The sequence below is a fragment of the Macaca fascicularis genome, chromosome 10, assembly GCF_037993035.2.
Source record: "Macaca fascicularis isolate 582-1 chromosome 10, T2T-MFA8v1.1".
In the NCBI taxonomy this organism is placed as follows: Eukaryota; Metazoa; Chordata; class Mammalia; order Primates; family Cercopithecidae; genus Macaca; species Macaca fascicularis.
Genome location: NC_088384.1, coordinates 10,357,885 through 10,371,815, shown reverse-complemented (window position 1 = coordinate 10,371,815; position 13,931 = coordinate 10,357,885). Strand labels below are relative to the sequence as shown.

Genomic DNA, 13,931 nt, shown 5'->3' with positions numbered 1-13,931 from the left:
TTGTCCAGGCTGGTCTTGAACTCCGGGGCACAAGTGATCCTCCCGCCTCAGCCTCCCAAAGTGTTGGGGTAACAGGCATGAGCCACTGTACCTGGCTGTGTCTGGCTTTTTTCACTCAACATTATGTTAGATTCATTTTTTTTTTTTTTTTGAGACGGAGTCTAGCTCTTGTTGCCCAGGCTGGAGTACAGTGGTGTGATCTCGGCTCACTGAAACCTCTGCCTCCCAGGTTCAAGCAATTCTGCTTCAGCCTCCCAAGTGGCTGGGATTACAGGCACTTGCCACCACACCCAGCTAACTTTTGTATTATTAGTACAGACAGGTCTTACCACATTGGCCAGGCAGGTCACAAATTCCTGACCTCAAGTGATCCACCCGCCTCAGCCTCCCAAAGTACTAGGATTACAGCTGTGAGCCCGCACCTGGCCTCATCTATTTTAAATTTTTTTTTTCTTTTAAATACAGCATTCCAGCCTTCCACTCTATAAATATATGACAACAGTAGCATGGGGCAGGGGTGGGAGGCGATCTGCCCACGATGCAGGCAATAAGTGGTGTGCTGTCAGTGGAGAAGTGAGATACAATGGAACTGACTTAAAGTTGGTCTGCTTTTTATTATCATGTGCTGGCAAGTCTAAACAATGTCAATGCTCAAGTATTTCTTCTTGGGCAGACCATTCCTGCCTTCTTGGTACCTCACCGTACCACAAGTAGTTTACCCACTCCTCTAGTGATGGATATTTTTTTTTTTTTTTTTTTTTTGAGACGGAGTCTCGCTCTGCCGCCCAGGCTGGAGTGCAGTGGCCGGATCTCAGCTCACTGCAAGCTCCGCCTCCCGGGTTTACGCCATTCTCCTGCCTCAGCCTCCCCAGTAGCTGGGACTACAGGCGCCCACCACCTCGCCCGGCTAGTTTTTTGTATTTTTTAGTAGAGACGGGGTTTCACCATGTTAGCAAGGATGGTCTCGATCTCCCGACCTCGTGATCCGCCCGTCTCGGCCTCCCAAAGTGCTGGGATTACAGGCTTGAGCCACCGCGCCCGGCCTAGTGATGGATATTTGGGTTGTTTCCAGCATGAGTTTATTAGAAAGAACACTGTAACTGGGCATGGTGGTTCATGCCTGTTAAGTGAGCTGAGGTGGGAGGTCTTGAGCCAAGAGTTCGAGACCAGCCTGATGGTGGCTTGTGACATGGTCCCAGCTACTTGGGAGGCTGAGGCAGGAAGATTGAGTGAGCCTGGAAGGTTGAGGCTGCAGTGAGCTGTGATCGCACCACTGCACTCCAGCCTGGGTGACATGGCAAGACCCTGTCTCAGAAAAAAAAAAAAAAAAGGTTGTGCCAATTTACACATCCGCCAGCCACTCCAGCTGCCCCAAATCCTCACCAAGCTTGGTACTGTCGTTTGTATTTTAGCCATTCTAGTGCGGGCAGAAGAGTGTCACACCGGGATTATGTTTCTCTAAGACTAATGAAATTAAGCACCTTTTCACATGCTTTTTGTAAAGTGCCCATTTGAGCTTTTTGCTTTTTCCCATTGTCTTTTATTTATAGAAATTCTCCCAGCCTGGGCAATATGGCAACACCCCGTCTCTACTAAAAATACAAAACATTGGCCAGGTGTGGTGGCGTGTGCCTATAGTCCCAGCTACTTGGGAGGCTGGGGTGGGAGGATCACCTGAGCCCAGGAGGTAGAGGCTGCAGTGAGCCAAGATAGAAGAAACTGGACATGAGACCCTGTTTGAAAAAAAAAGTTGGCCGGGCGCGGTGGCTCAAGCCTGTAATCCCAGCACTTTGGGAGGCCGAGACGGGCGGATCACAAGGTCAGGAGATCGATACCATCCTGGCTAACACGGTGAAACCCCGTCCCTACTAAAAAATACAAAAAACTAGCCAGGCGCGGTGGCGGGCGCCTGTAGTCCCAGCTACTCGGGAGGCTGAGGCAGGAGAATGGCGTGAACACGGGAGGCGGAGCTTGCAGTGAGCTGAGATCCAGCCACTGCACTCCAGCCTGGGCGACAGAGCCAGACTCCGTCTCAAAAAAAAAAAACAAAAAAAACCAGTTATCCCCCCCACACCCATTTATATATACAGAGTGAGTTTGGGCAATTATTTTCTCCCTGTCTGTAAGTTGCCTTTGTACTCCTTAATGAATATTTTGATAAACAGAAACCTGTTCTCACTGCTACATCGTTTCCATTGTATGAACATCCCACAATAATGGCAAACATCTTTTCCTTACTCCTAAGGCCTTGAAGATACTCACCTACACTATCTCCTACAAGCTCTTTTTTGAGACAGGGTCTCGTTCTGTCACTCATGCTGGAGTGCAGTGGCACAATCATGGCTTGCTGCAGCCTGGACTTCTTGGGCTCAGGTCATCCTCCCACCTCAGACTCCCAAGTAGCTGAGACTACAGGCGTGCATCACCACACCCGGCTCATTTTTGTATTTTTAGTAGAGACGGGGTTTTGCCATGTTGGCCAGGCCAGTCTTGAACTCCTGGGCTCAAGTGATCAGCCCGCCTTGTCCTCCCAAAGTTCTGGGATTACAGGCGTGAGCCACCGCGCCCGAGTGAAGCTCTATAATTTTGCTTATTTTTTTTTAATTAACTGAGGTAAAATATATTAATACATAAAATTTATCATTTTAACCATTTTTATGTCTACAATTCAGTGGCATTAAGTACATTCACAATGTTCTGCAACCATTACCACTCTCCATTTCCAGAACATCTTCATCATCCTAGAGAATGTGTTCTCAGCCTCACTCCCTATCCCACCCTTCCCCTAGCCCTGGCAACCTCTACCTTCTTGTCTCTGAATTTGCTTATTCTAGATGCCTCACCTAAATGCAATCGTATTTGTCCTATTGTGTCTGGCTTATTTCATTTAACGTAATGTTTTCAAAGTTCATCCACGTTGTAACATATATCAAAACTTAACACCAGCCCTGCACCCATCCCCTACCGTATCAACTCACACAGAGGACGGGGGCAGGGCCGGCACTACCCTCCGCCACCTGGTCGCCTACGTGGTCGACTGCCAATAAGAAAATATTACCCCCTAAGAAACCCTCGAGGGACTTCTTTTTTTTTGAGACAGAGTCTCGCTCTGTCGCCCAGGCTGGAGTGCAGTGGCGCGATCTCAGCTCACTCTAAGCTCTGCCTCCCAGGTTTACACCATTCTCCTGCCTCAGCCTCCCGAGTAGCTGGAACTATAGGCGCCTGCCACCATGCCCGGATAATTTTTGTTGTATTTTTTTGTAGAGACGGGGTTTCACCACGTTATCCAGGATGGTCTCAATCTCCTGACCTCGTGATCCACCCTCCTCAGCCTCCCAAAGTGCTATGATTACAGGCATGGGCCACCACGCCTGGCCAAGGGACTTCTTCTTGGAGGCCATTTGTGGGGGACATGGGCTCCCCAAGCACACACATGGCATAGGGCAGGAGGTAAGGAAGGTTGGCTGGGCTGCCCTCACATATGTGGCAGTGGAGCAAAGGACCCCAAGGGAGGTGGCTGCCTTAGTGAAGGAGCAACGCAGGAGCCAAGAGAGCTGCAGCCCAAAGGCAGGGTGCTGGGTGAGGTGTGGCCAGGCAGGAAAATGGGTCCTCATTCAGGACTGCCACTGCCCAGGTGGTGGCCTGAGGCCGAGGCCGGGCCCTTCGCAGGGCTGACTGCCCTCACAGACTGCTGTGGCGCCGTGTGCTCTGCCGAGGTGGGACTCCACGTATGATGGCCCCCGAGACTATCCCGCTTTAGGTCAGAGTTTGAGTCTCTGAAGCTGTACACATGACTTTATTTGTGAAGCCCCCGGGCACAGCCCAGACACACACAGAACACAAAGGGGAAAGCATGGGGCAGTCACGGGCACGCAGGGAGGTTGTACAGCATCTGCCCAGTCCAGACCCCACTGCTCCCCTGCGCCAGGAGGTCCTTCAAGAGCAGCGTCCAGATACGGCTCGGACACTGGGGACCCTGCCCCTCCCTCCACAGACTGGACAACAGCTTTGGGTTGTCAACACACCCCCTCCAGCTTGGCCCCCAGGCCAGTCACAGACAACATCTCAGCAGCCAGGAGAGGGTCCGCTAGGTCCGGGGCCAGCGCAGTTCCAGCAGCTCCTGCTCCTGGACAATCTGGTGTCTGCCTGGCCACACGGCATGGGGCCCAGGGTTGCCCTCTGCCAGCAGCCCCATGATCCCACCCCCACAGTCCCACCCATGGTATTCTCTGCTCTTCAGGCTGAGCGCTCAGCACAGTGGCATGGATGGTAGGGAGGACAGCTGCTGCAGGACCAGGGCTTGGTGACGAGAAGCAGCCGCAGGCAGGACAGGAAACAGCCCAGTCACAACACAGAGGGGAAGGACAGCACGCGGGCAACTCCCTGGGCTCTGGCTCCGCCAGGGAGCCGGGCTGGAAGGCAGGTGGGTGGGGACAGCCATCAGGGCCCAGGTGGAGATCAGCAGAGCGCCGTCAGGTGAAGGTGAGTTTAATGGCGGAGCAGCTCACAGTCCTTTCCCCTGGGGGCCAACTCCCCACAACAGAGCAGAGCCAGGCCAGCAGAGAGAGGTTCAAACCCAAATCCCGACAGGAGGCACAGACCTGCACGCGTACCACACCTACACACATATTCAGGGGACTGACAGGACACACGGGACGCAGACCCGCCCTGCCTCTGACCAGAGTCCTGTCCAAGGCAACGGCGTGGGTTGTGCCTCAGTTCCTCCGAGTCCCTCCCCAGCTCACTGGTCCAGGCCAAGGGATGGGAGAGGCTTTGAGTCTAGACCTTGTACAGTGTCTGCAGCAGACTGTGGCGGGCAAAGGAGCAGGATTCCAAGGCGCTGTTGGGCCTGCGGGGAAAGAAGGGTCAGCAGGTGGGATGGATGCCTCTTGGCCCCCGTTTTCCAAGTGTGGGGGCCATTTTGGTACCAGACTCATTTTTGTTAATTTGCACAATGACTCAGCAAGGGAGACATTGCTGATGACTCAGCAAGGAAGACAGCAAGGGAGACTGCACGTTGTGGGTGGGGGTAGGAGGGGTGAGAGGTAGGCACCCAAGGCCACACAGCCCAGAGCTGGCCACAACACAGCCCCACCTCAGCCAGGCTCTTCAAGGGCCTTTCCAGCAGACATAGGCCAGGGAATCCTCACTGGCTGCCAGTGGCCTCACATGACTGGCCCACTAGAGTCCAATCTGGGTCATAAGTAAATGGCTAGCCATTGTTTTTTGGTTGTTTTTTTCTTGAGACAGGGTCTCTCTTTGTTGCCCAGGCTGGAGTACAGTCCTGGAATCACGGCTCCCTGCATCCTCGACTTCCCAGGCTCAGGTGGTCCTCCTGCCTCAGCCTCCCAAGTAGCTGGGACCACAGATACACACCACCATACCCAGCTAATTTTGTATTTTTTGTAGAGACGGGGTTTCACCAATGTTGCCGAGGCTGGCCTCGAACTCCTGGGCTCAAGTGATCTTGCCTCAGCCTCCCAAAGTGCTGGGATTACAGATAGGAGCCACTGCGCCTGAGCTCCCCATTGTTGCCCTCAATATCATTAGTTTCACTGCAAAGAAAGAAACTGAGGCAAGACTCTGGGGCACTGGGCAAGTGTGGGACGCAGCCAGGACCAGGCCTGACAACACCTCTGGCCTGTAGCTGATGAACAGGCCAGGATCTGCACCAGGCCTGGGATCCCAATTTGGCTGGGAGCTGAGGGAAGAGGGGCCGTGCATGTCACTACAGAGTTAATCCATCACCTCGGACGAGACCTGGGGGGCAGACTGAGGCCTGTGCTGGAGGTTGGGCAACAAGCTGGGAAAAGGCATTCTGCTCTAACAGGGCCGAGGGGCTCATGCCCAGACTTAGGACAGCACAGGGGCTGCCAGAGATGCAGAGGGAACCACTCTGACCAGGGAGTAGGAAGGACACAAAGGACTCAGGTGCAGGTACAGGGAGGGGCTGGGGCCACTGGCCAAACAAGCTCTGGATAGCGTGGACAAAGCTCGGCACCGCAGCAATGGCATTGCTGTGGAAAGGGGTTCAGGGGGCGCACACTGTGCTGGGGTGGGGTGGGGTGAGGGTGAGGCTGTGGCCAGCCACAAGATTCACAGTGAGGCTTGACCTGGCCCCTGGCAGAGGAGGGAGACAGTGAGATCTGCCATTCACCAAGGCCAGTCCAGCTGCAGCCCAAGGAGTGGTCTGGGTGGGGGGCACGCGGCCAGAAGGTAAGGCCTGGCTAAGGAGACAGCGCCGTGCGGACAGACACTCCAGACGCTGGGGTGGACAGGGCTGCTCACACTCCACCAGCCCCGCCTCCCCACATGCACCAAGCATCCTGCCTCGGCCGGTGGGCTCTGGGCTCCCCCAGCAAAGGGACTTTCTTGCTCCTCTACCTGCCCCACTTCCCCGGATGGCGCCGACTGACTGGAAGTGTGGCTGGTCAGGGTGCTTGGAGACAATTTCACCTAACCCTCCGGTTGGGCAAATGGGGAGACTGAGGCCTGATGAAGGCCACAGGTTGGCCAGGGGCCACACAGGGCCCCATGAGGGTGTACGGGGCAAGCCTCCCCACCCCTGGTGGGGCCTTGGCTCTGTTACTTGACTGTGCCCATCACCCCATCAATGCCCCAGGACTCCCCAGGACCATCCAGAACAAGGCCAAGGTTCCTACATTGCTGGGCATTTTGGCGGCTCCCGGGGCAATGTGTGTCCCCAGGAGAGGGCCTGGGGCTGCAGGGCCTAGTGTGACTGGGCCCCTTCGGCCTGCACTACTGTGAGCATGGACAAAAAGCCCCTCCAGAGATGTCACCACGCATAGCACCTTGCTCACAGACGTGGGTCTGGACACTGGCCCAGCCTCTTCCTAGTGTGTGACCAAGGGAAACTCTTTAACCAACCCGGTGCTCCTTTCCTCATCGGCAAAATGGGGGCGTTACATGTCTCCTCTCTCACTGCCCCTGAGCCCTACTGTCCTCAGCTAGGCAGAGGGGAGCGGGCCTCCCGAGGGTGGTGAGACTCCAACACAGATGCTGAGAGCCCAGGAAGCATGAGGGCCTCTTGTGCACCCGAGCAGGGCCAGCAGGCTGGCTGGGCTGGACCTCCTGGGACTGGAGGCCTTTGGACCTGGCCAGAGAAGCCTGAGAGGACAGGCCGCGGCAGAAGGACAACAGGGCCACACTCACTTGGTTATGAATGCCAGCAGCAGGGGTGCAAGGGCCTTGGGGAAATAGTCCTGCTGCACCATGTGGTTCAGTGCCATCAGGGGGCCGTACAGGTTGGCAATGGCCTTGACCTTATCTTCACTCTGTGAGGGGAACACAGCGAAAGGCGGGGTGAGCGTCAAGTTCACCTGGGCGGCCCCTGGACTCCACCATCCAGACTCTGCGGGCGGTGCTCACAACTGAGTCCAGCCGGAACCTCATCATGAAGATCGAGGCTGCTGGGGCGGACCCAGGCCTCAGGGCCCAGTGGGTGAGACGGCTCAGGACTCGAGGTGAGGGAGGCTGGCAGGCATGGCTGGGGCAGCTTCTGTGCAGACCTCGCCCACCTCCCTCCCGCGCCTGCTGCTCCTTCCGGCCTCACCTTGAGTAGACCCATGTGTGCGAGGAGCCTGGTGAGGAAGGCGCTGGAGTTGAAGGACGAGGAGCTGAAAGCCTTCTTCATCAGGGCATCTGTAGGGCAGAAGTAGCAGGGGCAGGCTGCTGGCTACGGCAGAGCGCTGTGCCAAGGCACCCAAGGCTCCCCCCACACCGCGCACACACAGGCTCGCCTGCCTCCTTGCCCTGACGAAGAGGCGAACACAAGAGGGATGGCAGAGACACAGGAACCAGAGGGAGGGGCAGTTGGCATCAGGGGATGGGCTCAGTCCATCTACCAGCTGTGACACTCTGGCCCTTCCCCATCCTGGCCTCAGGTGTAACATGGGTGTGGGGATGACAGCCACTGTGCCCACCTCACACCGTGGGAGTGGAGATTTCCTGAGGCAGGCCACCACTGGGGGAGGATTCAGGTTATTTTGGTGGGGTGGGTGGAGGGGATGTGAGGGGACTGTGCTAGGCTTCCTGGGCAACAGAACTAGGGCAACTTGTTCCCATAAATGCCCCCGGGCAGGCCCTCAGGGAGCAGGCTTGTGTCTGGCCCCACCTCCTTCCAAGCCTCCCTTCCCACTGAGCTGCCCTCCCCACTTTAACGCCACCCACAGTAGAGGCCAGGAAGAGGCACCACATGTCCTTCCACCCCTTTCTATCCTTTTCCAGGAGCCGCGCCCCTTGCCTCAGGGCCCTTCCTCCCCTCTGCCTCAGTCAAGCACAGGGTGGAAGGTGACAGGTGCTGGAATGGAGGAAACAGACAGGGTGGGGACAGGGTTGCCATAGGGCAGGAGGGACGTGGGCTGGTGCTCCGAGAAGGCCCCATAATGTTACAGGGAAAGGTGTCCTCTGTGCAGGGAAGCTCCAGGTAGAATGGACATGAGCACAGAGGCTCTGAGGTACGCACAAGGGCTCAGCTCTCAGCATCCCTCCTCCCGACAGACCTGCGTCCATCGGGCTTGCGGATGTGACTATCTGGCCTTCCTAGAGCGGGCTCTGGGTTCTAACTCTATATGGCTGTGTGGATTTGAGAAAGGCCTCAGTTTCTCAGTGGTGAAAAACAGGGAGACGAGCACCCACCTGGCTCCACGGCAGGACCATGGCAGGACCCTGATGGAGGAGCAGCACAGGGTCTCAAAGAGCAGTTCCCATGACAGCACTGGGGCTGACGAGTGACGGCGACCACAAAGGGCCCGGGGCCTCACGAGCATCAAGGGCCAGCGGGCACCCCGGCCTCACCCAGCCCACATTACCTACTGCATCCTGCACTGCCGTCCTCACAGTAGCTTCGTCCTTGAACACAGATGACACCTTTAGGAAGGCAGAGACCACCTTCTCGGGGTCAGACGTGTCAGTCTGAGGACATAAGAGACAATGGTTGGCCTGTGGCACATGGGGGAGATGTCCCTGGGCTCTGCCACTAGCTAGGAGAGGCCCAGGCAGTACACCAGCCCCTGGCAGGCAAGGACAGGTCCTGCCTTACCCCATGCTGTCCCTTCAGAGTCTGGCTTGGACTTGGCCTGCAGCAAGCAAATATGCAGCATAGAGAGGGAATGAATGAGTGAATGAACAAGGATGAAAAATCATCCCAGCCAGGTGCAGTGGCTCATGCCTGTAACCCCAGCACTTTGGGAGGCTGAGGTGGGAGAATGGCTTGAGGCCAAAAGTTTGAGACCAGCCTGGGCAACATAGCAAGACCCCATGTCAACAAAAAGGAAAAAAACTAGCCAAGGGTGGTGGTGTGTGCCTATAGTCTCAGCTACTTGGGAGGCTGAGGCAGGAGGACTGCTTGAGCTCAGGAGGTTGAGGTTGCAATGAGCCACGACTGCACCACTGGACTCCAGCCAGAGTGACAAAGCAAAACAGTGTCTCACACACACAAAAAGATCATTTCAGGGACCCAGTGGTCCCCATCTTGAAGAAATAATCTAGGATGTAGATGATACTCACATGCAGAGAAGTTTACCTCAACCTCACTGACAACAGGGAAAAGTGGGCCAGGGAAAACGTCCAGAAATAGTGCCTGGATTTTAAGTGCTACATCCATGCATTGGAATAAAAATCATGAGAAGAGTTTTAGGGGCCCAAGAAAGTGATGAATGGTGTTAAGCCAAAGTGATAGGCCACAAAAAGGCTTACATCATCTTATTTATCATGTTAAAAGAAACAAAGAACACAGGCAAAACCTAACAAAGCAATTGGCCGAAATGTTAAGCCAACGCTGAGAGTGCGCCCATTTTATTTCTCTATACCTCCGAGCCTCTGTTTTCTTATCTGTAAAATAAGGGCAGCAAAGTCTACATTTCAAGTTGTCAAGAGGGTTAAATAAAATCATGCCCAAATACAGTACCTGACAGAAAATGGATGCCCCAAAGATCACCTCTGAATGAATGAATGAGCCAGCCAACAAGTTAGGCTGGAGTGAGGGCGCCATCCTGCAACAGGCACGCCACTCCCAGAGGGGCCCCGGGCAACAGAGCTATTCTCACCCATCCTGCAATAGGCACGCCACTCCCAGAGGGGCCCCGGGCAACAGAGCTGTTCTCCAAGCAGCTGGGCTGACAGAACATGCAGAGAGAAGCCCAGGAGGGGGTGGGCACATGCAAGAGTCCTGAGGAAATTCCCTAACCCCAGTCAGCATGGGAACTGGCGGGCTGCACTTTCTGTAGGCCGAGTGAGGAGGGAACATTTGCAACCCCTGGAGGCTTATAAATACCCTGGACATTTGTGTGTGTTCTAACAGTGGCAGGCCAAGCCTCCCTGCCCCCAGCTGACAGTGTCGCACCCCCAGGTCCCTGAGCTGTTCGTCCCTTTTCTCTAACAGCTCCAGAAGCCACGGCAAGTACAGGGTGGGGGGCAAGGTGTGGTTATTACCTGCTGGGCTATCAACATGGAGCTCTTGGGCCCCAGGCGCAGCAGCTTCTCTGGAGAGGGAAAAGCCAGGAAGGTGGAGACGTCTGCAGGAGGTGGGGAGGACAGCACGGGAGCTGGCTCCTGCGAAGTGGAGGCACAGAGGCTCTGGAGAATTCCGGACCCCAGACTCCCCACCCAGCTGTGCCCATCCCCACACCCAGCACATCCATCCTTCACTCCAGCCCATCTAGGCTCAAAGTCTAGAATTCCTCCTCCCACTCAGCTGCATTTCCCATCTATCAACATCACCTAGAGATGCTGGCCCTGGATGGCTCTTGCTCCAGGAGCCTTTGGGGTCAGGGGGAAGCCACCTCCCTGAGACTCATAAATACGACCAAGTGGATCCTCATCACGACACGCAGTGCCCCAGCAACGACCACAGAGGCACATGGGGGCCAAAGTGGGTCCCCGGAGAACTCCAGTCCAGCCTGGGTAAACCCTGCTAGCACCAGAGGTGCCCAGAGAAAAACCCGAATTGAGGCGCACCTAGCCATTTGTTTAACTGCTTCCGTAAACCAGAGAAGCAGCCCAATTCAGCGTAAGTGTGGGGAGTCCTTGTCCAAAGCCAAGTTCTCCAGGAGCTTTACTTAGGAACCTGACAAGGAATGCAAATGAATGAACTGGAGGTGTGGCAGCCCTGATGCCACCAGCCCCAGGCCAGACACCAAGTGCCCAAGCCAAGTCACGGCCCAGCCACCATCCCAGGAATGGGGGAGCAGTTCCTAAGGGTCACCAAGACAATCTTCTGGTGGGTGGGAAAAAAAAAATTAGAATTTCCATTCATGCTTATTTGTTTATTCTTTCAGAAATCCTTACGCATATCTTATAATATACGTAATGCAGCAGCACTGCTACTTATAAATAGACATTTATATTGGAATAAATAGAAATATAGGTAATTATGGCCAGGCGCAGTGGCTCAACACCTGTAATCCCAGCACTTTGGGAGGTTGAGGCGGATGGATCACCTGAGGTCAGGAGTAAAACAAAGACCAGCCTAGCCAACACGGCGAAACCCTGGCTCTACTAAAGATACAAAAATTGGCCAGATGAGGCTGGGCGCAGTGGCTCACACCTGTAATCCCAGCACTTTGGGAGGCCGAGGCAGGCGGATCACGAGGTCAGATCAAGACCATCCTGGCTAACATGGTGAAACCCCAAGTCTACTAAAAATATAAAAAATTAGCTGGGCATGGTGGCGGGCACCTGTAGTCCCAGCTACTCAGGAGGCTGAGGCAGGAGAATGGTGTGAACCTGGGAGGCAGAACTTGCAGTGAGCCGAGATCACGCCACTGCACTCCAGCCTGGGCGACAAAGCGAGACGCTGTCTCAAAAAAAACATTGGCCAGGCGGCAAGCACCTGTAATCCCAGCTATTTGGGAGGCTGAGGCATGAGAATCGCTAGAACCCAGGAGGCAGAGGTTGCAGTGAGCTGAGATCACACCACTGCACTCTAGCCTGGGTGACAAGTGAGACTCCGCCTCAAAAAAAAAAAAAGAAAAAAAGAAAGAAATATAGGTAACTATCATTACACTGAACCATTTTCTTTTTTTTACTCAATATCATGCAATAAAAAAAAAAATGTTTGTGGCTACTGTGCTTAAGGAGACACCCCCTACCCCATTGTGAAAGCACCTCAGGATTTCACGTTCTCAGGACCAGGGCTCTGATTGTGGCAAATGATAGAAACTCACCCCAGTGTTAGGGTCCAGAATCTTCTGTGAGGGTGTGGCTGACTTCTCTCCCTGCCCTCCCTGCTGAGGCTCCTCCTCTTCCTCCTCCTCTTCTTCTTCTTCCTCTTCCTCCTCTTCCTCCTCCTCCTCTTCTTCAGCTTCCTCTTCTTCTTCTCCTTCCTCCTCCTCCTCGTCCTCGTCGTCACTGCAGAAAGAGCTGGCTGAAGCAGATCCTCTCTACCCAGCAGCCCAGGTTGGCTGCAAGGCCTGGCTCCATGAGCCCAGAGACCTCAGCTCAGCCAGGCGGGAGAGAGCCTGGTGGGGTGGGAGCACCTGCTCCCAGGGCAGGGGTAGGTAGATCACCAGAGAAATCCACGCTGTGGACACAAAAGAATCACATCTTGTTCCTGTCCTCGAGGAGCCCCAAGTTTCATGGCTCTGTCGAAAACAAAGACAGCTTTGTCACACCCAGAGCCCAGGGCTTGGCAGGAACACTGCCCAGGTTGAGATGCCAGCGCAGGGGGCGCCCATATCCACATGACCTCAGGAAGCTACAGGCGTGGGGGAGGAAGTAGAGTAGGAGTGTCCTTGCCCCACAGGAAGGCTGGTCCATTTCCGAGGGACTGTGGGACTTGTGAGGTTCAGTCCACTTCGGAGTCCCCAGTTCCCAGCCTCAGCTCAGGGCCTAGCACCAAGGAGACACGACTGAGTATCTGACGCATGAATGAGGCTGACTTGGAGATGAAAGGAGTACAGGGAGCCAGGTGCTGATGGCCCAACCGGACTTGGATCCAGAAGATGGCCACTCCCCGGTCACCCACCTTCGCCTCCAGGTAGACTCCCCAGGCCCCACAGTCTCTTCCTTTCTAGAGTCAGCATCTTAAGAACAATACTGAGTGCAGCCCCTTCTGGCTACCCCACCTCCCACCCCCATCACTCCCCAGGCCCCACCACATCAGGATGAGATCTGGCCTCACCCCTTCAGAGGCCTCCCCAACTCCACCACTCTACAGGGTGGCCCCGCTTAGCCCGGACGAGATCCTCTGTTGAATGGACAACTCATTCTGTCTCCTCCGTCATGAGACAGAAACCCTGAGTGTCCCACCCTTATAGCTCTGATGCCTAGTGTATGACCTGGTACATAACAGGAGTGCAACCAACATTTCTGAATAAATACAAGTAGAAACAAATAAAGGGGCCAGGTGTGGTGGTGGGTGCCTGTAATCCCAGCTACTTGGGAGGCCGAGGCAGGAGAATCGCTTGAACCCAGGAGGTGGAAGCTGCAGTGAGCTGAGATCGCACCACTGTACTTTAGCCTGGGCAACAGAGCAAGACTCCGTCTCAAGAAAAAGAAAGGAATGGCCTGACCCCGACCTCTGGGGCCGCCCACCCTGAGTTCCCTACCTGAGGGACGCCAGCACCTTGGCCATGTTGAAGCCCTCCAGCACCTCCTGAAGCTGTTCACAGCCTTCTTCTCCCAGGGTGTTGCCTGCTCAAGGGGAGGGAAGAGCAGTCAGCCCGGGGTGCCAGGGCCAGCCCAGCAGACCTGTGCAGAGGCCTCCCCCATCTGACTACCGTTCAGGTCCAGCTTCTCCAGCTCAGTTTTGTCTGCCATGGCCTCGGCAACAGCCAGGGCAGCGTCCCTCTTGATTTCACAGAATGACAAGTTCAGCTCCTGAAAATAAGAGGAAGGGTTGGAGGCAGGCAGAAACCCAGGCCAGGACACCAGGTTCTACTCTAAGCCTCAGTTTCCCCAAGTGAGAATAT

The 13,931-nt window shown here is 55.1% G+C and overlaps 1 protein-coding gene across 9 annotated transcripts in view; it reads right to left on the bottom strand.

The window, feature by feature from the left end:
• Positions 1-3,777: 3,777 nt before the first annotated feature.
• RANGAP1 (Ran GTPase activating protein 1) overlaps positions 3,778-13,931 on the bottom strand; it is a 54,233-nt gene continuing 44,079 nt past the window's right edge. For 5 of the 9 annotated variants that reach the window (XM_015457137.4, XM_005567159.5, XM_065521734.2 and 2 more), the window contains 8 exons: positions 13,740-13,839; positions 13,569-13,653; positions 12,186-12,369; positions 10,453-10,572; positions 8,832-8,934; positions 7,574-7,662; positions 7,174-7,295; positions 3,778-4,849 (listed from right to left, as the gene is read on the bottom strand). In XM_015457137.4, the coding sequence (XP_015312623.2) occupies positions 4,780-4,849; positions 7,174-7,295; positions 7,574-7,662; positions 8,832-8,934; positions 10,453-10,572; positions 12,186-12,369; positions 13,569-13,653; positions 13,740-13,839 (873 nt within the window). In that variant the 3' untranslated portion in view covers positions 3,778-4,779. Of the gene's footprint in view, positions 4,850-7,173; positions 7,296-7,573; positions 7,663-8,658; positions 8,935-10,452; positions 10,573-12,185; positions 12,370-13,568; positions 13,654-13,739; positions 13,840-13,931 lie in introns of all 9 variants that reach the window. The other 4 variants (XR_012418697.1, XR_012418695.1, XR_012418698.1 and 1 more) reach the window with 1 other exon arrangement.